The sequence below is a fragment of the Clarias gariepinus genome, chromosome 14, assembly GCF_024256425.1.
Source record: "Clarias gariepinus isolate MV-2021 ecotype Netherlands chromosome 14, CGAR_prim_01v2, whole genome shotgun sequence".
Lineage (NCBI taxonomy): Eukaryota > Metazoa > Chordata > Actinopteri > Siluriformes > Clariidae > Clarias > Clarias gariepinus.
In genome coordinates this window covers 19,974,561-20,001,327 of record NC_071113.1, presented here as the reverse complement: position 1 = coordinate 20,001,327, position 26,767 = coordinate 19,974,561, and the positions used below count along the sequence as shown (strand labels likewise).

Sequence of the window (26,767 nt, the reverse complement as noted above, 5' to 3'; positions counted from 1 at the left end):
AAAATGTCAAACCACGCGCTCAGAATTGTGGCAGGAATATAACACCATAGATTTAGATAACTGCATGAATGTGAATAAGTACAGGTGTTCTCAATAAGGTGACATTTGATTGTGTATACATATTGTGGCGTGGGCGGGGCGGCGGCTGACGACCAGCATGCCTTGCGGGGATGTCGTTGTGTGTTCACCATGTTGGGGAAAGGTGTTCTGGTTAGTGGCTTAGGCCCTGTTGTGTGTGAGGGGGTGTGCGTGTGAAATGTGCTCCAGTTCAAGCTAGTGCTGAATTGGATGTAGGATCCTGAGTGAATGTGCTGCTCATGCCTTACATGCTGTGTGCTTAATAAAGTACTCCCAGCCATTGCATTGGGCAGCAAATAAGCTCACTCGTCTCTCCAGTATCCTTTCCGGCGTAAAAACGCTACATTGGTGTCAGAAGTGGGATGGAGAATAACGGGTTCGAGCGCACAAAGGAGGACCTTCTAAAAATCCAAGCGGGCCGCCGAGTAGCGGAGCGACTACTCGCGCAGAAGAAGCGCTTTCCTGGGGAAGCTAGCGCGAGCACACCACGTCAACCAACGCGGAGCGGGAAGCAGAAAATCCCGGCGCTGGATCTCGGGGCGGAGGCTGGCGCTGCGCAAGCGCCGGAGCAAGATACAGCTCCGTGCGCCGTTAGCCGGCAAAGCGACCTGCCGCTGCGCGAGGCTGAGCGCGCTGAGCCCGCTGAGCCCATATCGGCAGCACATCGCGGCGGAAGAGCCGAGCGACCGCCCGCAGCTCAGTGTCGCTCGGTTCGTGAACCTAGCCGGGGACAGGGCTACCCGTCACGGCTAGGCAACGAGCACCTCTCCGACGTTTCGCGGCGAGGCGACGGCGCGGGTGACCGTAAGGAGGCGCTGCGCGAGGTCGAGCACGCTGAGCCCATAATGGCGGCACATCACGGCGAAAGAGCCGAGCGACCGCCCGCAGCTCAGTGGCGCTTGGTAGGTGAACCTAGCCGGGGACAGGGCTACCCGTCGCGGCTAGGCAACGAGCAGCTCTCCGACGTTTCGCAGCGAGGCGACGGCGCGGGTGACCGTAAGGAGGCGCTGCGCGAGGTCGAGCGCGCTGAGCCCATAATGGCGGCACATCACGGCGAAAGAGCCGAGCGACCGCCCGCAGCTCAGTGGCGCTTGGTAGGTGAACCTAGCCGGGGGCAGGGCTACCCGTCGCGGCTAGGCCTCGACACCGCTTCCGAGATTCCGCAACGACGCCGAGGCCAGGGACCGCCGGACTATCACTGCAACGTTCTCAGGCCTGAGGGACAGCCGGACTACCGCTTTAACGTTCTCAGGCCTGAGGGACAGCGTACACCAGCAGCCGCTAACCTAGCGCCGGGTGGACGGTTGGGGAGCCCCGCGGGGCTTTACATCGACTGTGTGCCGGACGGCGTCTTACTGCGGGCGCTCGTGGACACCGGCTCCACTGTTAGCCACGGGTTGTGGAACTGTGAACCGCTCATCGCCAGGCAGAAGGGCCCCACCCAGCGCTCGCGGGCACCGCTGCAAGACTTTTGGGTGGGGGCACCTATGGGGCGAATGGGCGTGGACACTCACAGCCAGCTCGGCTCTCCGATGTCATCTACCGGGTGCGGTTGGCAGGGCGGGCACGAGTTTTGCCCCACCGGGACCGTCTTGCGCCTCACCAGCCGCACGCCGGGGAACCATCGAACTCTGGAGGCCGGACCGCCTCAGGACTACATTCGCGTTTACCCCTCACCTGCCAAAGGACGCCGGCGTTTCCACCGCCAGCGCCGACCGCCTCCACGCCTCCGAAACGGAGTTCGTCATGGTGACCAGGGACGGTCACAGCTCGGGTGGGGGCAGTGTGGCGTGGGCGGGGCGGCGGCTGACGACCAGCATGCCTTGCGGGGATGTCGGTGTGTGTTCACCATGTTGGGGAAAGGTGTTCTGGTTAGTGGCTTAGGCACTGTTGTGTGTGAGGGGGGTGTGACGTGTGAAATGTGCTCCAGTTCAAGCTAGTGCTGAATTGGATGTAGGCTCCTGAGTGAAGGTGCTGCTCATGCCTTACATGCTGTGTGCTTAATAAAGTACTCCCAGCCATTGCATTGGGCAGCAAATAAGCTCACTCGTCTCTCCAGCATCCTTTCCGGCGTAAAAACGCTACAATATATACAATAGAATACATATTTATCACATATTTATGAATTATGGTAATATGTTTTGTGTTCCTTTTTTATAATTTATATATAGTATATTTAAAATAGATATTAAACAATCACAATTATGTAAAGACATAAATAGCACAAATAAATCATTGTTATGTGTTCATTGCTCCACAAGTTAAAACTCTCTACTTACTTTAATGCATTGAAAACTCTCCTGCAGCAGTACTCACACATTTGGTGGTTTGTTCATACCTGAGCTGTATAATTTGCAATGATTACGTATGTTCCTGTATGCAATTTAAGCTCATTTTTAATACTTTCAAAGCCTTTCCTGGCTCATAACCTTTTGACCTTTTCTATCTTACAATTACAACACAAACTCTCAAGTGCCCTGGCATATTACTCCATAGCAGGCTGCTTTGGTCATGATCCCCAAATGGTGAAACAGAATTGTGCAACTGAGTTAAAACTTTTTTTGCACATTTTTTCAGTGTACTTTGTTACTTGTGTTACACACTTTGTATAGCAACCTTCGGTATTAGAAAAGTGTGAAACACATAAAAAAAAACAAGCTAAGAAGAAACAAATATCAGCCTAATGTTTAACATTGAAGTAATGGGCATCTAAATGTTGGCTTTCATCTAGTCCTTATCAGGTTGTAGCTCGCATGGCCAAGGATTTTAACATGAGCCATTTCAAAGTGATATAACTAATTCGGACAAGTAGCATATTAACTCTGTAGTATTTTTTATAAAGATGAGAGGTATTCCTCAGAATGTTATCAACATGGCACAGCAGTCCTTTCCCAAATCGATGTGATGTATTCTTGACCAAGCAATGTTTCACATAAACAAACATAAAATATTACATTTCAAAAGGATTAATTGATACTGTTAATTAGGGTCAATTTCAATCCAGATAGCATCTGTGCATCTAAGCTGTGTATGAAACAGGGTAGTGGCAGTCATCTCAGCCACAGTTAACTGCAATTTTTTTGAAGTATAAAAGAAAAAGCACAAAAATGTTCCATTCTGTGCCTTGATTGTTGGGTTACAGTGACTTTTTACAAACATTTTCACTGCTAAAGAGGGTTAAGTGTTGCACTATTTTATGCTCATGACACACTGTGGCATCCAACCACACTCTGTCATATAAAGCTGTTGCTTAGGCCACATAATATTCTTTTAAGCATGATTAAGGAGATGAACCTTTTAAATATGAGGTTGAGTGTGGCATGGGCGGAGCGGCGGCTGACGACCATCATGCATTGCGGGGGGTTTTCAATGTGTTCACACTGTTAGGGAAGGGTGTTTGGGTTAGTGGCTTCGGCCCGGTTTGTGTGTTATACTTTGTGTGACCTATTGAATGTGCTTTGGTTCATGCTAAGGCTGAATTGGATGTGGTTCTCGTGTGACTTAGTTGCTCAGTACTCCCAGTCATTGCATTGGGCAGCAATTAAGCTTACTTGTCTCTCCAACATCCTTTCAGGCGGTAAAACGCTACACTATGCTTTCTATGATTGCTGTTACTGTGCCTTCAGAATTAATCCCAAAATTGGAAATCTAGTTCTTCTTTCGTAGAAACAATATCTGCCTGTACTTTACTATTTCATTTTGACAATTTTCTAATTTTCCTATTTGTGCCCATGTGTTGCTAAAGAAAGTAATTTTTTGGCAGCTTCTTAGTAAGTGTGCATTGAGCCTTTTCTACATTTTCTTTCCAACGTCATTTTATTTCATGTTTTTCTTTTTTCCCCCTTGTCTCGATCCAACTGTAAGTTTTCTGACAGTGTTGATGATCCCTAGTGCCTGCCTGTCTGCCTTATATTGTTTCTGCTTACAAAACTGTCAATTCTGTGTTAATTTATGAAACACTGTAGTAATTTTACAGGCCCTTGACACCTTCTGCTTTTTATGACTTTATCGGTAGATGCTATTATGTTGAATATGTCATTGGACTTAATTACAGACATACACCTAGGATACTAAGTCAAATTTATTGTGGATATGTTTTAACATATTTGTTTTTGCCACTCCTTTCCTTCCTCACTAATACATTTCCATTGCCTTATTTTATAATGTCTACACCAATGTCCATACCTTAATTCTAACTTGCTAGTGCCAGTGCAATTAGCCACAGATTATTTGTGATTTAGGAGGTTATCAAAGACTTTAGACAATGTCCATCTCTTCTGGACAAGAACAAAATAATATATTATATGGTTATCACTGATGCTTTAGTTGAATAATATTTGTTATATATTTGTTTCCTAACAAGGAAAAATGTAAAGAATAGATTGCATGCTTTATCAGAGTTTATTAAGCAATCAGCATTACAATTACAGAAAAAGCAATTGAATGGTGCCATTATACTAAATGCCTATGCATGTGTTTTAAAGGGGCTCTGATAAGGTGAGAAACAAGTTGCAGGCAATAATGTCAGACAATCTTGTGAACTTTTTAGCACACAATTTAGGATATTTCGCCTGTTAATCATACAATTTAAAACTTATTCAAAACATAAAAGCAGGATGATCAGGTTAATAAAGATAAATGAATTTTTATGACAAGTAATGAGCTCTAGGATTTAGGATTGTTGAATTCAAAAGACATGAAATGTACGTAAAATTTATATGTCCATTTCTTGTACCATTCGCAGGTATACATTTTAAAGCATAGAACAGGGAAGGTTAATTACAGGTTTATGATGCTGTTTGGGTTTTCTGGCACTGTGTGAACTTTCCTATGCCTCTATCTCTTGCCTCTCTCTTTGTTTTCTGTCATATGTCATCCCTGTTGTGCTTTCTTATTCCTTATGTAATGATATTACTTTGGGTTCATCTGTCTTTGGAAATTTCTGCAACTTATTATTTTTGTTTTCTGCAAAACCTGACTGGAATATGTTAACTATGACAAACACACTGTCTATACTGTTAATAAACCAGAGAGAGCATTCAGACTACTGTGTGTCATGTGGGCATCTATCTCCTCAGGCTGGAAAGCAGCGAAGCCAGCCGATAAGCATATCAAAGCCTTGTGGACACTTCAAGTGATTCTTTCCTCATTTTAAACTTAACACATGCTGTGCTCCAAAAATGCAATGGTCATTAATATTCACCATTTTGTTTAGTTCCCTTACCATCTCCTACATGATATTGTTGGTATATAGTGTCCAATTAATTCTTCTAGTGGTTAGGGAAGTGAAACTGCTAAGGGCACCCGGCCATGAGATACAGTACATGCTGTATGATGCAGCATGTCAACCCAGTTCAGCTGTAAGATGGTTTGACTGAAAGCATCATCCAAACAAGGAAAATTTTCATGGTCCTGAAGTACAATGTGTAGCACAATTTTGTTTTTCCTGCTCTGACAAACTGCATTCATCTAACTACTTTAGAATCAGATGTGTATAGAGCAAAAAAAAAAAATTCTGTAGATGTATTCCAGGACCAGGAGTATTATTTAGATAATTTAAAAAAATATATCACAATTAGAGTAACTGTTCATTTGCTTGGGATGACCTTTAGGCGTTCTCTAGCTGTCTATTTGCGACAAACATTAGAGGTGCTACATGCAATGCGATACATAATCCAATAAAAATAAAATGTGTCCTATCACATTCAACTATCCATGACTTATTGAAGAACCCTTGATAGAATCTTGATTCTGTCAGAGATGAAAAGAAGTGCATCTTAAGAGCACTTCATAAGGGTGCTTTCACACTATGGTCTTGGGCACAGATTCCAGTAGGCTTGACCCCAAAGTTCAGTATTGTTCATTTGACAATTATGTTGATATTAATATCCATATTTGGTACATTTACATAATACAAAAATACTGTACTGTATATAGACACAGTACCTTGCAAAAGAACCACGCTCAAGTCCACTTGAAAGAGAGAAACAATTTGTGTGTACGCGAATCAAATGTGAAAGCCTTACCTGAACACGGGTGGACTGCTGTTTTGACAACATCATCACATCTGTCTCCTTCAAAATCTGTATGTGTGTGCTTGTGCTCCACATGCTGATCTCATCCTCTGAACTACATGCATATGAGAAGGGTATTTTTAACTTTATATTCATATATATACGTATATATATATATATAACTTTTCCATATACCGTAGTAATTTGCCATAATCATTTCCTGCAGTCATTGATTATATATTTATCACTGCCTGTCTTAGCTCAAAATTTCCTCCTGTAATGAACATATTCTCATTGCAAAAATGAGTATCACGTAACTGCATTATTTTGATTTATATTTATTTTATCGACACTTTAGCAGTACAGTACATATAATATAAAAAGAATAGTTGTGGTTAAAGAGAGAGAATGTCAGGGGGAGAGATATGGAAACTCGTTAGGTTGATGTTCTGTTCAAGTGGCTTGCTCTCAGTGCTTGCAGTTACTAGATAGGACTCATCTGCTCGATGCTCTAAGTGCCAGAAACTCACCTTAATTCCCCCATTAAAAACCCATCTGTTGGAATGGTCTTCTTAGCACGAAGAGTGTACTGTGCTACCAGACAAGCTGAATAGCCTGTGCTCAAAACACACTAATTTATTATAATCTCTTTTTTCTTGTCCCCCTTTCCCAATTTTTATCATCCTCCCTTTTTTCACATCTTTTTTTTTGTTAGTACAGTAACTACATATTTATCAACCTCTCTGCATTACACACACAAATCTGCCATAAGTTTAGAATATTTTCTTTCTTTGTTCACATCACCATTTTTCACATTTATCCTGTTTCTGTCTCTCTCTCTCTCTCTCTCTCAGATAGCACAGCTAGCATTGTAGCAAGGCGGCGGCGTTTCCACAGGTTGACACAGGAGATATATAAGCTGCCTGTGGTAGTGTGGGATGGAGGCGAGCCCTTACTGAGCAGCACCAGCACACTGACCCTGCGTGTGTGCCAGTGTCAGCATGGTAGCCAGTACAAAATCTGTCAGGGCGAGGATTTCCTTTCTTCTGCAGGCCTCAGCACTGGAGCACTTATTGCCATCCTGCTGTGTGTGCTAATATTACTGGGTAAGTCCACATCCATTCTACACTCTACCCATCACCACACTACCTCCTTTTAAGGTTTTGATTGGGGTAATTTTGTTTGAATAATTTTATTTGAATTCTGAATTGTCGGCCTCACTGTGGTGCATCCTGCTCATAATAGGTCTAATTTGAGAATGACTCTTAAAAACACATTACACTGATTTGCATCATGCTTAGATGTTCATAGGCATTCCTGGTTGGGAATTGAACAAGTAAATACATAAGAACCTTTGATTTGTTAATTACTGCACTGATTAATTTATTTCAACCGGCCAAAATTCTTTTAACCCTAAGCAAGGGGAAGCTTCTATTTTCTGTATCAACAATGTGTAAAGAAATATCCTGTGTTTGTGGAAAATTTAGCTTTCTAATTAAAAGCTTGACTTTGTCTTTTCTAGTTCTCATAAAGTTGACTTAAGAGAAACAATAGAGGTGCAACCTGAGTCTTACTTAACATTTGAAAAATCTGTTATGTATATAAGAAACAGAACCGCATTTAAATCAGAAGCAAATAAGCCATATTTAAAATTTTAGTTAAGTTTTTAAAAATAAATAAACATGAAACACAAATGAGAAATATTAAAGTTTTATTGAACATATCAAAAATTCTTAAATTACAGCATACACTGATGGGCTAAAACAAGCACCATGTGAGACTATTCAATGCCCATACTATATTAAAAATATTACAGTTTACTATTACAACAATTTTTCTTTACTAATTTGTAGATGTAGCCCATATGTAAAATAAATACATAAATTAAATAAAATGAAATGTGCAAAATACAATATACTATTATATTGTGTAATAAATTTACATTTTACACAATATGACAGACTCCGGGAAAATCTGGCAAATCAAGTCACTAAATGATAATGATACAAAATGTCACACAACCTGAGAAGAATACCACAGCAGTGTGACAATATTTTCATCAGAATTTTGATGGGGATCTTTTCTGGCTGCTTGCTGCATGTAAAGGGACAGGAACAGGCCATTGCCTGAAAAACATTCTCTCTCACCAGCTACATCAGTCGTCTCTTGTGGTAAATGTCCAACAAGTTTGTCCAAAGTCTATAGCTCCTGGAGTTGCTTAGTAGGAAGAAACAATAAAAAACATTTTATATCCTAAATTTTCTTCGTTGAGATTCTTGTTCTCCTCAAAGGTTTCCGTGGTGGCATGCTTCTGAAAAGAACCCAGTTAAAGAAAAAGAAAATATAATTTCCAAGATAACCTTTTCACAAACAAACAAACATATTGGTATTTATTTAAATAATATAATTAACTGATGTCTTTAAAGTTACATGTTTTGGCAACTACTGATAAATACTGAACACTCAATAGTAATTCTACTGGTTTACAAAACTGTTCATGCAATAATATTAACTAACAGGCCGTAACATTAAAGTCTCTTTTTTTACCTTGGCGTTTAAAGAAAATGAAATAAGGAAAAAAGGAATGTAAAAATTAACATAATGTTTTAAATCACTAAATAGTTAACTTAGGACATGGCTAATAATATTGTAAGAAGCTAAGTGATTTTTACCACATAAAATAAATAAATAAAATGTGTGGGAGAAATTGTGGGAAATTATGTCTGTTTTAGAGTCTACATGTACTGTAGGCCAAATTAAGTTGGCCAAAAATTTTGAAGATTCAGTCATAAATATATAATTAAAAATAGGTTTAGTCTTTATTATAAACATGTAGATAGAAATTACTGACTACAAACATTATTTACATATTATTACAACATATTATATTCAACAACATATGACCTTTAATACAATATTTTGATTTTTATTTTTTATTAATTTCAGAAATCCATCCTACTAACCCTCCCTTCTGTCCACCCATATGTGAAGAGTAAGAGTGAGTAAGAAGTATTAAAAATATATAATAAGCAGATAAAAGGAATAAACACTCTTTAATGTAAATGGCACTATTTGTCAGATCACCTGGCCCTTGAACACCAGAGCATTTTTAGCCATTCTTTGCATTATGATATTTTAACAAATATCAGGATAGAGTCAGGAATACTATAGACACATGACTGAGCAAAAAAAATTAAAAAGGGTCACATATGCAAAGAAATAGAAGAGATTTATAAGATAAATTATATTATCATGTGACCATAATAATAATAAGAAGAAGTAGAAGAAGAAAAAGAATGCACACATTAACTATGCTGTAAAAAAATTAAGTGACACATGTGATAAAAACCTACTCTGTCAGCAAACATTTTATATTAAGTACATAATATATAATAATATGCACATTTTGTGAGTTCTACATTTTTGCATAGTCATTCCTATAGCAGTAAAATGTATGTTTTTTAAAAGTAATGATAAGTTTAATTCTAGAAAATGAAGACAACTAATAAAGGCCCATTCAAGCCTTAATGACTTTGAAAAAAAGTGATTAACATGAGATCTCATGAAATCACATCTTTGTTTAATAGTGAAAGTAAGAGCATTTACAATGTGACAGACTTGTCACAAACAAATGTGTGGTCATAAGAAAACTAAATTAAAACTTATTTTAAAAAAGCTCCTTTAATTTGCAAGAGGGCATAAAAATAAGACTTTGGAGCAATGGTCAAAGGTCATGTGGTCTGATTGGTGCATCAGGGTAAGAAGGGAAGTGCATGAAAGGAGGTACCCATCATATCTAGTACCCACTGGCTCTAGAGGCACTGTTGTGATCTGGGGTGTTTTGATCTGGGATTGTTTTAGTTGGTCAAGTCAAGATTCAGCAACATTATGTGGCAATAAAATTAATTCACTTAATTTCCTGAATTACCAGGGTGTCACATCAATGAAAATCTCTATAATAGTATAGATATATGTGATAATCTATAGAAGATCTCAGCCATACATTTTACAATGTAATGAAATGATGGAAATGAATGCTGTGATTTTATAAAAATGTAGCCAAAAAAATAATAATAATAATAATCGTTACAACCAATACACCCAGGTGCCCATAAAAATTACCAAAAAATAGCAGATTTTTTTTCCTTCCACATTTTGTCTGTAAAATATGTACAATAAAAAGATCACATTTTCAGTCATTGACACACCAAGCAGGTGTTTTTTTTATAAAAAAAATTAATACTCTACTTTTACAAATAAGGCTTTTGCTAAGTATTGTTCTTTTTTAAATCCAGTTTATGAAAATGAAAGGATTCCAGACATACAGTGGCTATGACTAACGACTTTCCTTCACTTTGTGACATGAATGTAGCTTCTCTGTGTGCTATAACTACAATCACATTGTTTTTCTGTTTTTTTATAATGAATGACTATTTTGATAAGACTTTCAGAAAGTTGGTAACACTAATAAATGATCCTTTTTCACAATCACCATATATACTCAGCTAATATTGTCAAAAGACCTAGAACTTTAGATTAAGTCTAAATTAGTTAAAGTAAATGCACAATTAGATGCAGTAAATGCACTTGTCATGTTTTATATAGCATAGACTTAGAAATCGACATCATTGTTTTGACTGGGTGCAAAGCAGTAAACCTTATGCCTTAAACTGTACTTTAAATATTTACCCTCTGCCGTCCACATGAACTTATTAATATCCAATATGGTCATGTGTTCCAGAGTAGAGAAAATGTGGGATAGATAATTTCATTATAAGCCAAACAGGTCCAATTAAAGCACTTTCAGAAAACAACATTGCGAAACATCGTACTAGCAAAAAGAGGGCAGATATTAGCATTTGAGGCTAATGTCCAACATTAATAATCCTGTGAAGTGCTGGTTTCAGAGCAGTGTGTGTGTGTGTGTGTGTGTGAAGGGGCTGGGTGGCTTGTTTAGAAAAGCTCAGTTAATGTCCCTGAACAGTCAAGCATGAAGGTTACACATATTCCAAGCGTCTAGACTAGGGCATACACACACACACACACACACACGCACACACACACACACAAAGAGTGAGTCAGAGGAGCAGCAGGCAACCAGAACCAGGGCAGCATGTGAATTTTAATAGCTAGACTAAACAAAAAAACTATTAAGTTAAGTGCATGTGAATGTAAATAGTCTGTGGATTTTTGCTTCTTTTTTTATTGCAGTGATTATTAAAATGAGGACTTAATAATTAATAATTTATACTGCAAAGCACAAATTATGCAACTTAATTCATGGATAGAAATAAAGCTTGAGATGGGCATCAATGAGATTGAGTTGTACTGTATACAAAGTGGACACACAAGCATAGATAGAGAGCAAGAGTTATTCAACAAGAAAGCCACAGAATGAATGTCACAAAAATAGTTATTGTCAGTGTTTAAAGTTAGTCAGCTAAGTAGGAGAAATGAATAAAGCATGAGTAGAGACTTGGACAACAGATAAAGGCTAGAAATGTGAGAAGGACCAAAAAAAAAGGAAAGGAGAAGGTGCAGAGCCTGTGAGCAGCAAAAGAGTAGGAGAACAAGCTTGACTTGTCACAGGCCACTGATCGCTATTAAAATGTACAAGACCTGAAAACAGAGGCAGAGATTGATTATCCTCCTTATTCTCTTCCTCTTTCCATCACTTGTGTATTCCCCCTGTGGCTCTTTCCTGGATGGATGAGTCAGCTTTTCAAAGACTAGAAAGTTCAAGCATTCACATCTCGGCAACCGTTTTGGATAAATATATCCTGTAGCCTGTTGTTTCAAAACAAGCTAGTTTCTTCTTAAAAATACTTTGCATGACAATAAGGTACAATAAAAAAAAGCAGCCTGATATATGGCACAAAATGCATTTTGCTGTTCTTCTCCAAGTAGCACTCCAGTTTAACTTTATAAACGAAAGTCTTTTTAAGCCCTCACAATGAAAAGAATAAATAAAACAATAATCTTTACATTTATGTGGTAAGGTACTGTATATGCATGTAAAGTGATATTCATATTTTTATATTTTTATCATAATTTTGTGATATTTATGCATAATTTACAGTCCTTAGGCTAAGTATTTAATATGAGAAACCAGCTATAATATTCTTCTTCTACCAAAAGAGTACAGTCAGTTTGGGCAGTATTTTCCTCTATGCTAAATGCAGCTAATGTACCAGATCTGCATTGCTGTTTGGTAATGCACCCAAATGCATTACCAAAGAACAATTATTTACATAGATTGATCTTTACTCCATTAGCTCAATGATGTGTATGTTTTGTTGAGGTGATGTTTGAATGTTAACTTGCTAATTTAATATGCAGCAGCTTTCCAGCTTGGCAAGTTATTTACTTCTTGTAATATAAATTCAGTACGAGGAATAACTTTTTTGTAAGTGTATTACAATGAAGAGTGATCAGTAATATTTCTGTTTGTCCTTTCAGCAGTTGTAATTCTTTTCATCACTTTGAGGCGAAGCAAAAAAGAGCCACTGATTATATCAGAGGAAGATGTTCGGGAAAACGTGGTCACCTATGATGATGAAGGTGGAGGTGAGGAGGACACTGAAGCTTTCGACATAATTGCTCTGCGCAATCCTGAAGCTGCTGAAGAGCTTAAGTTCCGACGAGATGTTCGGCCCGAGGGGGGTTATCCTAGATCAACAAGAATATCCTGCCGTTATAACTGTAATCATCACAGTCCCACATCACTTGAGACAGATGATGTTACAGATGTCCATGATTTCATCAAACAGAGACTAGCAGAGGCAGACCAGGATACTGCTGTACCTCCGTATGATTCGCTACAAACTTATGCATATGAAGGTCAAGGGTCACCAGCAGGTTCCATCAGTTCCATAGGCTCAGCTGGAATCAATTCTGAAGAGGATTACAACATATTGGATGAGTGGGGTCCAGAATTTTAAAAACTAGCTGAACTCTCACGGGAGGAGGCTTAAAATGGAACATTAACCAAATTCAAATAAGCCTGATCTTTTCAGGTTGTTAAAAAAAACCCTAAAAGAACATTAAACACAGACACACATGCAAACAAACAAACACAAATAAAATACATAAAGTCCTTGTTTGCTGCCATGGATGTCATTGTTTGGCCAGTAAGGTAAAAATTTTTTAGACTTTGCCATGCTAAAAAGATAGACTGACCAGCATTTTTTTTTATAACAATGGGATAGATCAATGTGGATGAAAATGTCAAAGAAAAACAATAAGTTGAATAAGTATTTTTTATTGCTAAATAAAGTGCTAAAATGTGGGCACATTGATATATGTGATAAAAAAAGTGTAATTCATTATTTTCTGTCTAAAAGTTATTTGCATTTTAGAGTTCTACTGGGGAAAACTATTTAAAGGATTATTGCTGACCTCTATTTTTGTAATATTTTATTTATTGTCCTCTATTTTTGTTTATATTTCTTAAAACCTAAAACATTTTTAGGATTACACATCTTAAAACAGTAGTATATTACATCACAGTTCTGCATAGAGGTAACCTTATTTCCAAAAGGTTTATGGCCAAAACAAACCTTATGGACAATAATTCAATTCAATTTTATTTTATTTATATAGCGATTTTAACAATGGTCATTGTCTCAAAGCAGCTTCACAAAAATGAAAGAAATTCATAAAAAAAATAATAATAAATTGTGTATGTGTGAGAAAAATGTGTCTAGATAATAATGAGATAAATGAATAAAATTTCTCTGATGAGCAAGCCAAGGGTGATGGCGACAGTGAAAAGGAAAGTGGCAAGGAAAAACTCCCTGAGATGGCAATAGGAAGAAACCTTAAGAGGAACCAGACAGGGAACCCATCCTCATTTGGGTGATAACAGATAGAGATGACATAACACCATGTGTGTTAAGCAGCTGAAAGAACAATATAACAGAAATTATTTAAATTAACATGAAGTCCAGTTCAGCATAGGGATGAGTCAGCAGGTGCGAGGGCAGATGGGGTCTGGATCACTGGGAGCACAGGAGCAGGATGTATAGCTTTAACCATAATAAGGCAGAATCCAGCAGGAGCTGGTCCTTTTCTGGATGCCTCAGGATCCTCGCAGATTGGCCTTTGTCTACTGAAGCTGGTACAATCTCCAGATGCCTCGGGATGGGTAGAAAAGTAGAGAACAGATAGAGAGAATTAGCGTAGTTGCCATTCAGGATAGATGTACTGAAGTATGAAGTTATGGGATGAATTACGCGTATGCGAGATTAAAAAGATGCGTCTTGAGTCTACTTTTAAACTGGGAAACTGTGTCTGAGCCCCGAACACTGTCTGGAAGGCTATTCCAAAGCTTTGGAGCTAAATATGAAAATGATAACATTGGGGTTATATATTTTCTGGATCTAGTGAAAACCCTGGCGGCTGCATTTTGGACTAACTGAAGAAAAAAAATAAACCTTATCTATTTTATAATAAATGCAATGAAATTGCTTTACAACAATAAGGTATTTAGTCCTTTACTCTGCAATACCTACTGGATCCAGATTGGCATAGGTCTAAAAGATGCCTGCACATAGGTTTCATTTAGAATGCCTTAGTTTGACCATTTTTATGCCTCAGCCTCAGAATGCCCCAGCTTCAGAAAGTAAAATGTCCTGCCATTATTTGTTTCATTTATTATCTGAACCAGATGATTCTAATTAGCACAACTTTACATCTAGAACTAATTAGTGACATTACATGTTTTGTGCACAGAGAGGACTGTAATACATGGCATATGTTGTCTTAATATGTTTGGCCACCATTGTAGTGATTCGTGGATTAACTGTTGCATAGATGCAAGATAACTTGTATTTTTCATCTTTTAAGTTTTATAATACAAAGTGCATAATTTTCAGAGCAAATTCTGGTATTCGGCTATTATATGGTGCCTAGAAATCCCACTAGATAAACAAATAATGCATGAGAGCAACCTCCATTTTTCATATAATGTATACCTTCAAAGCCTCTAACAACAGCCTTAATTGATGAAACGCTCAGAAACCTTATAATGACCCATATTTCCATTAGCACTTTGTATGTGTTTATTATTACACATCGTTTCTTTTCCTTATTTTATCCTGGTAGGACACTATTCTCTTTTTCAGACCATGAAAAGACAAATGAGAGACGGTGAATATTTTAGTGTTCACGCTCAAGTCTATTTAAATGTTAAGTTTCATAATTAAGTGAAGGATGCTTACTAGTGCTGGAACAGTCCATGGTGAACATTATTTCTAAATAGAATGCTAAACATACTGCAAAATTTAAAGTATTTTTACTTTATATGCATAAATTGGCACTCATGTACGAGCCTGGTTTAAGAATGGTTTTCATATTAATCTGTAAACCTTTAACAAGTATTTACATAAGAGTTTGATATTCAGTTCAGTATTTAAATTTTGGAGATGAAGGAATCGAAAACAAGTGTGTAAATTTAGACAAATATGACATTAAATCAATGCAAGTGTTAATCTGTGCCTACAGTAGATGACATTGCAAAGGCTGAGATAAATTCCTTAAATATTTTACAATCATTGTACTAAGGACTTGATTACTTGTTTATAATTTATGTATCCTACACATTTCCCCATAATTTATCACTCACTCAATCTCAGCCCCACTCTATGTGGATTTTCTTGGCCCATATTATTACATACAGTACATGTCCAATGGGTAATGGTACTATGTCTATCTATACTATATTTTGAGCCATGGGTTCAACAAGTCTGCTACCACTAATTGATATAGACACACATAATATGTATTACATGTTGTGTAATTAAATGTCTTGTTAAAGTGAAGGGTAATGGATTTGACATAAAAGGCAATAAAAAAAAACATGATACACACACCAGCACTCAACATATAATCAACTGCACATCCTGTTCTCAAAGCTCTGAGTGTGTGCGTCTGTGTATATCAAGCCTACAGTATGGCTCATACCCATTGGGAGAAATGTGCTGCTCTCGGTTTAAACAAGGGGCATTTTTCACACATGACTAGCACACTGATTGCTGTGCAATTAGTCACACAGAGAATCATTAATGCCTGATGCTGTGCTTGGCTATAAGAGACTTTGCCTCAGAGCGCTCACAGGAACCAAAGAGTAATTACTTTTCAAATACTGTTGAAAACCTCAAATGGGGGTTGTTCTTTTTATGGAGTGCTCCTTTATGGAGTGTTACAAGGTGTACACTGAATCCGTGCAGTTTATGGGCAGCACCATGTCCATTTATGGCATGCTGAGAGAGTAAGAAAGATGTGTATGAAGGAAATGAATGCTGTGTTATTTTGTTTAGAACTTGCAAAACCTGCTGTCACACTAACAGGCCACGAGCTAAGTGACAGCAGCAAGTGACAAAGAGAAAGCACCACAAGTGTCATGTGTGAGAATTTTTTCAACTTGATGCACATTAAGTACAACATGATAAACTGCCCAATTTAAACATTTGGGCTTAGAGCATCTGAGCATCAAGTCACACAGAGCCCATAGATTCAGCACTCAGCCACCTTAGTACCTGTTTCCAGCAGTGTGTGGCATTCCGCTACTAAGGTAGGCGTTTAACACAACAGTGTCAGTATCTAGTGTCATGTATACCACATACACATACCATTGCTTTAAATAAGGGCTGGTGGATTAAAATGAAAAGGGCTGGTGAATTAAAATAAAAAAAGTGTTAAGCCCTGCATACTTACATCACTCATTAAACACAGCTGTCTGCTTGGAATACGCTCTCTCCCCAGTTCTCTACCATTTCTTCTCGAATAAGGTCTGTAACTGATCTGCTTTTAAGCTCTACCTTCACTCTCTAGGACGCCTCCTACATCACAGCTGTGGCGACCTTACCAATCAAAGACATGGCAGTTCTTGTAACCATCATAATGCAGAAAACAGGATTAGTCAGGAAAAAGCTTTTTTTTTGCATTATAATGCATTACTTAAATCTAAAATGAGCCCAGTGGTGTCTGTTGCACTTCAAATTTTTAATATGATCCAAAATTAAAAGCTTGGCACTGCTGATCAAGCTCAATTAAATTATTATTATTTTTTTAATGCTCTACAGGTAATTAAGTGTGGCGAGTATATCTGATCTACTCTGTATAAGATACCTCTGGGTTAGCTGCTGTTGTTTAAAACTCTTGACAGCATTTGCAAACATTACACATCTCAAAACATCAGACCACATCTCTGTGAGAGGGGTTGAGGGGGTCTACCTTTTCACACAGATCAAGTCCTGCCCTGTCACTACCTCTGCTCCTGGGTTAAATCCTCGACAACAACAACCCCTGATTCTATCTTTATTCTTTTCAAACAGAATAGAGGTACATAGACAAAGCAATAGTATCATGCTGAGCAAGCTGTGTGACTGGAGCTTCAGAAAAACATAGAAATGTGGTTTAATTCTGTACTGTTTTACAGAGATTATTTTATTATTTGTTTGTAGTACTGGTTTCCATCTGATGTTTTCTATAAAAACATAATAGAAAACATCAGTCGGTCCTGGTATTAGGGAAATACAACCTCAAATGATTAAGAGCATGGATAAAGACAGAGGTGGAGACAAGACTAAAAGAAAACAAAAGCACATTATGTAAAACAGGATGAAACATTCTAGATTCAGCTTTCCTTTTTTTTTTTTTTTTTGTAACCTAGTCTAAAACATTGAGAGATATGAAAACACCAAGAGTACATACTTTGGTGAACATTATTTGGCAGTCCATCACAAACAATGTGCTACTTTGTAACATTCTTCACTTTGGTTTGTCTCCTGTTTTTTGTTCCTGTAATAAGTTGTTGTGTTTAAGATCTAATATAATTTAAATCATTATTATTAATAGTAATTTGTTGTAAGGTTTCCTTGGTTCTTCTAGTTGTGCCAGATTTTTAAACAGCAGTCTGTTCTGGCTGTTAGGGACAAAATGTGTGCCTTTGTCCTTAAGTCAAGGATATTCACAGCATTATCTTCTCTCTTTAATCTGCAGTATATAAGTAAAAGAAAGGCTTTGTCAGTACATTGGTCAGAACTCGCTCTTTCAATGATATCTTTACATTTTATATATTGAAGGACCAGAAGCCAGGGTCTATGTCTGCCCCGTCGATTTTGTCACAGCATCATGCAAAACTGGCAGGAGAGAATTTAATGAAATTTTGTCAACCCAAGCCAAAGTATTTTCCTGAATTTAAATAAATAAAGTTAAAATGTTGAGTAGAAGGGACCTTATGAGCAGATATGTGCGAGATTACATCACAGCATCCAGCGCTTTTTTTGGACAAATATACCTCTTTTTTCCTCAAGGTGGGCGTGGCTATATGCGTCACTCTACAGAGCCAATCAATAGGTTACCGTTAATACACAGAGTATGCAGAAGACAGAGAACTGACTATAATGCGTCTTTAGGGCACTCAAATCCTCACAAAACAAAAAAGGCAATTACACTATGAAAACTAAACTTTCAAAGATGAATGGATAGATCAATGTTTGTGTATTTTTTCACAGGCACTTTCGAAACAGTTTGTCTCATATGTTCCAAAAGCATAGCGCTAATGAAAGCAGTAATGTGACGCTATTAGATGGCCGTTAGAGCAAACATATCCTCAGGAGTCCGAGGTGAGGGTGTAACGACTCCAATCTGCGTTGTGTGTAATGACTGAGACAACTGACACCATTTCACGCCTTGGGTGGGATATTTAATTCTGATAAAAAAAACATTTAAATGTAGTTGTCAATTTCACAGCATTTTTCTCAAGACATTCCATTACAACCACTCTCTTGCTTGGCGCGAATATTAAAGACCATTTAACAGTAAATATACAATACAGTTTGCAAATTAGAACATGTACAGATGTTACTCATGCGGTATTCTGGTTTTACCGTCGCGCCTCACGGTGGCGGCATTTGGGTTTGTGCGTTTGCTGGCTTCTACCGCTGAGGGGCGCTATATAACTATAGACTGACGCCTCGGGCATCAGTTTATTCTCTCAAGAATTAATGAGCCGCGCGCCGTTAGAGCTGCACATAGTAGCGGAAAAAAAAGTAAAACGTTGGAGTTAAACAAATTCATAATCACAGTATTAAAATTACAGTACAAATTTAGAATTTAAATTAAATTAAATCTTATTAGGATCGAATTTAAGCAAAGTAAATGTTAAAACAGTGAGCCTTTTGATTTTACCATGTGTAATTAGAAAAGCTACGCATGTATGTTTTTCGTCATCTTTTATTTTGTGTTCTTTAAATTTGTAGTAGATTTACTGTATTAACTGAAATAAACGAAAATAAATTACCATCAAAATTAAAACATTGTCAGGCCATGCTACTGCATCAGCAGATGTCAATGTGTTTTTGTGTTATTATAAGAATTAAATGCAGTAGGCTGTTATGATCATCATAATGTTCTTTAATAAATAATAAAAACATTTTAACAAATTACATTTTCACATCTCAGCACCCCCGTTGCGCTGTATCACCGCCGGCAAAAACCTTATTGAAATATTAAACAAATTTATCATCACAGTACTAAAATTACAGTACAAATTTAGAACTTCAATATAGGGGTTTCTTAGTTCCATCGAATTTAAGAAAATGTTATGTTTAAGTAAATGTTAACACAGTGAGCCTTTATATTTTATCATGTGTAACACTCGCGTAGCCAGAAAACTCTGGGTGTGTGTATCAGAAAACGTGGGTGAGTCACAGGTGTTGTCAGATTAATGAGCAAAAACTATATAATAAACCTATATAAGCTACATAGCCTGTATAAGACTTGACTTTTATTTAAGTGCACGCACAATGATGACAAAATTGTCAATGTTATGACATTATGATGTTGTAAAATAATGAAAGCAAACAGGGATACAGCGCTATTCTGTCTCGGTTTCTGTGAACTTGAGCGCGTCAGAAAATAAACCAAAACTCTGTGTATACTCGCCTCACAGACGTGAAAAATATATACTTACAGAAAGCAAAATGTCTGCTTTTATATAAACTAATGGAAAAAATCTTATGTAATTCGTATGAAACGTGGATTACTACAGCGCATCCACTCACAGCTGAAACGAAAAGACATCAACTTATCAATGAATTATTAAAATGGCCAATCAGTTTCCTTGCTGTTTTCCCCGACGCATTCATAATCATTAGTCTAGTCATGCCGGTGCGGTGTTTCTTATCCCCACCCCTGTTAAAACGGCATATTCAGAGAAAGCCTCGCCTGCGAAAGGTTTTGCGCGGTCCACTACACAGCTAAAACATATTTGTATATTATGACTGAGATAGAAAGGCGGCTCACATCGGCGTGCGTTTCGCACAGCGAAAAAACTTGCTGATTAAACACTGCATTTTTTTTAAGTGAAAGCGCGCGATGTAAGCAGCTTTAATTATTAATAATGAAATAATTATTCAATGCTTGACATAAACAGCTAAAATCAAGATGAATGTTATTCTTTAGATTGTTATTATCATGTTCTTTTGCTGTTTTGGGTTCAGCGTTAAATGATTATTTAAAACTGAAGCGCCTCTTGTAGATTCATGCCACGAGTCATTTTATCATACAAAGATCATTACGTTGTGCTCGGACCACTGACTCCAAAATTGACATTTTTACCGTTAAAATAAAAATGTTTTTACAAGCCCTTGAGCTGTTGTTTGTGCTATTTTCATTAATAATAACAATAACAGTAGACATCCTGCAATGACAGGTGCACAATAACTATTACAATATAATTTTTCTACAAAAAAGAAGAAAAAGAAAATATATATATCGTTAAAATATAAAAAGAGCACACACAAAAAAATAAATTTTTCAGGAGCACTCACCCATTACAACCACTCTCTTGTTTGGCGCAAATATTAATGACCTAACCGGAAGCAATTTCCAACGTGTCACCAGCCAATAAACAGAGAGTGCAGGTTTATTGTGCTTAAAGGGCCATACACCTAAAAATTTAAGCAAGTGGAAGCACATTTTTCCAACCTGTTACACTCCCTACTGAATTCCACTTGCCTCCACATAAAACAGGAATGCCAAACTAACACTGACCACAACATAACAACATCAAGTACATAACCATTAAGAACCATATCCACATGAAAGAATGAAAACATAAAAATAAAATAAATTTATGTATTACATGTTTAAAACTTTAACTGAATTTGTCAGTCTAATTCAGTGTACACACTATTCCCCACAGGAATTAGAATGAAGAGAGAGTGGCCATTTCCCTCAACACTCATAGACAAACATGCCCCTTACATGTTAGTAACACAATGACAATTCAGACATTTGAACACACAAGTTCTCCAGAAAACTAACTTAATCCCTGTTCCAAGTCCATACATCACATTAACTTACTGTATTCGAAACAGTCAAAACTGAACAGGAGAAACATTGTAATGGCATATTAACCAATACAACATAAACATATCATAGGGAAAAATTCAGAAAAATTAGTTCCCATGTAAAACTCAAGAACCATATTTATATCTACCCCAGAACCTTTTGTTGGTTCATTATCTCAAATCTTGTAACCGGTTTAAACAGTCTACCAGCTTTTGATCTTACACGACTTAGTGACATTTCAGCAGAAAAGCTGCGAGCACTAACATTAGAACCTGAATTAGTTTTGACATTGTGGATAACATGAGGCCTTGCCAGCAACCACAGAATCAACACTCTCAGAGTTACTCAGATGGTTTTCGTTTACATCACTTTCCACGTCATCATCAGAAAGTGGAAGAAAGCTGACTGGCATTATGAGGTTACGATGTACAGTCTTTACAACACCGGTACGACTATGCTGAATTCTGTAGGTGTGACTGTCTTTGTTAAGGCCAACAACAGTGTATGTTGTATCCTCCCACAAATCAGCCAGTTTCCGTTTTCCACGTGCCCCCTTGTTGGCAAGCAAGACTCGATCACCAACCTCAATTGGTCCTTTGACCCTCCTAATGTACTAGTCAGCATGTCTCTTCAGCTGTTTCATGGCGGACGCCTGCGCGACATGCATTGCCTCCTTCATATATTTTCGAAGAGGTTGGACATAACTGTCATAGTTCACAACATCAGGATTGTCCAGAACAGTTTCGAACACCAGGTCCACAGGCAGCCGTGGAACTCTCCAAAACATCAACAGAAAAGGTCTAGCCTTTGTACCATAGGCTGGAAGCTACAGTAAGACAAAACTGCACCAAGCCCATTACTTGAAGCGTCTACTGAAAGCAAGAAAGGCTCATCAAAATTTGGATGAGCCAGTATGACCTGATTGAGCAAGGCCTGCTTCAATTTGTGAAATGCTTGACTACAGTCCTCAGTCCAGTCTGAAGCTTGACGATTCCATTTCCCACGTGGCGCTTTTCTTCCAGCAGTAAGATTGAACAGTGGTTTGGCAATAGATGAGCAGTCTTCAATAAACTGTTGGTAAAACACTACCATACCAAGAAAATACCTTATTTTCTGTTGACTGGGGACATTGGTACTCTCATTTATAAGATCATTCTCAGTGACAGAAGTAATGGCTTTGACTTTTTCTGGATCGGTAGCAATCTAATAAAATGACCCAAAAATTTCACAGAACTCCTCAAGAGATGACACTTCTTTAAAGCGATTTTAAGATTATGAGTCTTCAAACGCTTGAACACCATTTCCCAGCGCTCCAGTGCTATCTCTTCTGTGGGTGCAAACACTAGAACATCATCCAGATAGCACAATAGGCTGATGAAATTCTGATCCCTGAATATCGTTAACATCATCCGCATAAAAATTGCCGGACTGTTCCACAGGCCCTGCAGTAAGCAATTATATTCATATAATCCAAAGGGCGATGTAAACGCTGTGTATTTCCGGTCATCTTCATGCACTTCTACATTATAGTAGCCAGATGTAAGGTCCATTGTAAAAAAATAGGCATTTTCACTCATTGCAGCAAGAGCATCAGCTTGATGTGGAAGTGGATGCACATCCTTGATTGTGGGAGCGTTAATCCAACAAAAATCTGTACATATTCTCGTCACCTGACTTTTTCCAGATTAGGACAAGAGGCGATGCAAACCACTGCAAGATTTTTGTATGATTTCACAGTCTTCCATCTCATTTAAAGCTTGAAATATTCTTTCATACTGATTTGGAGCAAGGCGTCGATACGGCAACCGAAAAGGTTTGTCGGCACTCAGACGATGAACAAAGCCAGTTGCCTTCCCACAGTCCAACTTGTGTCTGGAAAAGATAGAATGGTACTGGGAGATAAATTGAACAAGTCTTGCTTTACATTCTGCAGACACATTGCAAGACTCCATATCCAAGTCAGCTAAGCCTAAGGCACGTAAGACTGCCATGCCTTCCGCAGTACACAACTCATTCAATTCAGATTTGATCGGCAAACTTAAGGAATCTGTTGCACTCATCTCATCCTGTCTGTCAGTTAACACATCGACTGTTCTATGAACTTTCTGTTCTAGATCCAGCAACCAACTATCAGAAAATTTAGAGCAGTCAAAATCCCGCAATGCCATGCAAGGGAAGGCATCTGCAAGAGTAGAATTTCTCTTCAATGTAATTGTCTTTTCCGGAGGATTTATCACTTTAAGCGGAACCCATCCATCTTTACGAATCAAAGCTACCGTCTTTCCAACCAGTACTGATCTTGGCCTTGACTTTACCCTGCTGGGATCTGAAATAACAGCACTGCCAGCTGAGATGTCATGAGTGCTCTCAGTGAGTCTGCCCCAAACTAGATTCTCAGTCATAGGTTCAAGCGATACTGCCTTCTTGATCTTTACTGTTCCTACCAAATCTGGGACAGTACTATTTCTCCATTTCTCCACATTGGCTAGTAGATCAAGCAGTTTGTTTTGTTCAATGTTGCCGGACTTACGTTCCGACAAACTTACTAGTAATTCTGTAGAACTTAACTGATGGATTAAATGTTTCAAGAGATTACTGCCTAGGATTAGATCATCACCCTGGCCTTAAACTACTAACGTTGGAACAGTGACATGACATCCAAACACATCCATTTCCAGCTCGCTCATTCCTACAAGTTTTGTTCTGGTGCCTCCACATCCAACCAAAATAACATCTGTTGAAGCGAGTGAACGGTCATGCAGTATACCAGCACTCGACAATTGCGGTAAGAGCTTGAAGCTCATAGTGCAAGCCATTGACCCGGTGTCAAGCATTGCTTTTGCCCTAAGTTGTCCACCAATAATCACCGTAGTGTAAAACAGATCATCATATGGCTCCAGTTTCTGTGTATTTTGCAAGACAACAGTACATTTAGAACTATGCTCTTCATATACACTATTATAAACTGATTTCAAGTCATAATCTGAAGATGATGGGGGATTATCAATTGGCCTTGCACCCACCCCCTCCACATGCAGGCCTATTCGTTTCCCGTACGTGGAACAGCATCAGACTCTGGTGTCATTCTGACAGTGCAGGCTTTAGCATATTTTACACTTGCATGGCCTGCTTTGTAACGAAGAAAACATAGATGATTCGCCCTGCAGTGGAAATGGGTGGTATGGCCAACATCTCCACATACTTCACATGGTAGGGTAGGCCACACCTTGCTTCTGTGTGACTTAGGCATGTGTCGCTCTGTACTGGCCTGATTTCTCAGTTGCCCATTCTCCAAGACACGTTCCAACATTGCTAAGATCCATTCCATGGGTTAAGTGGGCTCTTTAGGTGGAGTGTGACGTACAGCATATTCTGGCATAACAATTGTCTTTAAGACAATTTCCTTTGTTTCAGAAGGTTGAACAGCAACTTCCTGTTTTAAAAGAGTGATGGCTGGGGATACTCTGAGCACAGAGCTACACCGTTTCTCTTTACCATACTCTTCCAACTGTACGTGAACATCAGCTGCTGTCCATTGCTCCACCTGTCCATTGCTCCATCTGCACTTAAAGATAAAGGAAAGCTCAGGGTCTGGACAATGTCTGATAAACATTACAGTGAGCTCACAGGACAAATCATCCGTCTTCTTATTCTGTTTCTTTAAACAGTCCTCTGCCATGTCCATGGCTCTATTTAGCCTCGGCCAGCAATCAAAAGGGTCCTCACCAGCTTGTGGGACTGTGCCATAAAAATCATCTAGCGGCATGCTGAAATAAGCTGTGTCACTGAAATGCTGTTTCAGTAAATCAAAAATAGAACTTGGACCCTTGCACAATTCAATGGAAGGATTACTGCGCAAACCAACCCTCACATCTTCTCGTACACGCCCCATAAGTCTACTTATTACTTCATCAGCTTGTTCTTCAATTAGTGTCCCGATCTTGCGCAAATACGATAGCACTGTGGCTTCCCATTCATGAATTGTGTATGAATCAGTTTGGTCACCCCTAAAACAAACCGGTTCTTTAATTTTGGATTTTAGAACTTATTTTAAGACAGATGATTCCACATTACCATGCCCACATACTTTCGAGTCTAAGCAGGAAGCAATGCTTTCCCCAATAGAGCGTCCCATGCGCTCTACCATCCCCACTATTAATTTCCTTGACTCATTGCCTTCCCTCAAACTAGGTTGAATTAGTGCACCCTCACTTAACAGAGGTGGTGAATGACTTAGTTTATCATTAGTGTCTTTTACAGTCTCTAAATCAGACATGGGAGTAGATGTGACAGGAGAATAAGCTAATATACCTTTTCCCACTGATGGTATAGAACCATATGGTTAGTGAACACATGAAAAGCCCTCTACCCCTTCCAAAACTGTTCTCTGACTCCATTTCCAACACTGACAATTACAATTATTATACGAAACACTTTCATATATATTTGTTTAAAAAAAAATAACATATTGCCACAAAATTTCAAAGATACCACTTTTAAAGGGAATAAAAAAAGAAAAAAAATCCAATAAAAATCTATCATCTCTACAATAAATCTCTTCAATTAATTTTTAATCCACACTTTTTTAGTCTTAACAGCTTTCAAACTAAAATATTTATATACAGTATTTATACTTCACAGTTTAATCTACCACAGCTGTCGTTGTCCAAAAAGTCACTGTCTCATTGGAATTAATAACAGAATACTAGAATTTCGTTCCTGGTGGCGGTGAAAAACAGTCCTTTACTTTTGTGGCCAAAAGCAGTACTGCACCCTACAGCTCCTCCCTCGAAAAGCTGTCGTCACCCTTGGTACAAACACCTCCGGAAATTTCCAGAGTCACGGTCACGGCACCATTGTAACGACTCCAATCTGCGTTGTGTGTAATGACTGCGACAACTAACACCATTTCACCCCTTGGGTGAAATATTTAATTCTGATAAAAAACATTTAAATGTGGTCAATTTCACAGCATTCTTCTCAAGACATCCCATTACAACCACTTTCTTTTATTAAAGACCATTTAACAGTAAATATACAATAAAGTTTGCAAATTAGAACATGTACCTGATAAAAAAAAAAAACATTTAAATGTAGTGGTCAATTTCACAGCATTCTTCTCAAGACATCCTGCAATGACAGGTGCACAATAACTATTACAATATAATTTTTCTACAAGAAAGAAGAAAAAGAAAAAATATATATCGTTAAAATATAAAAAGAGCACACACAAAAAAATACATTTTTCAGGAGCATTCACCCATTACAACCACTCTCTTGCTTGGCGTGAATATTAATGACCTAACCAGAAGCCA

The 26,767-nt window shown here is 38.2% G+C and overlaps 1 protein-coding gene across 1 annotated transcript in view; it reads left to right on the top strand.

Moving 5' to 3' along the window:
* Positions 1-13,420, top strand: part of LOC128541304 (cadherin-18) — a 130,739-nt gene extending 117,319 nt beyond the window's left edge. Inside the window, exons 11-12 of the mRNA XM_053511656.1 lie at positions 6,947-7,198; positions 12,552-13,420. Coding sequence (XP_053367631.1) covers positions 6,947-7,198; positions 12,552-13,033 — 734 coding nt within the window. The 3' untranslated portion in view covers positions 13,034-13,420. The remainder of the gene's footprint in view (positions 1-6,946; positions 7,199-12,551) is intronic.
* Positions 13,421-26,767: the final 13,347 nt, after the last annotated feature.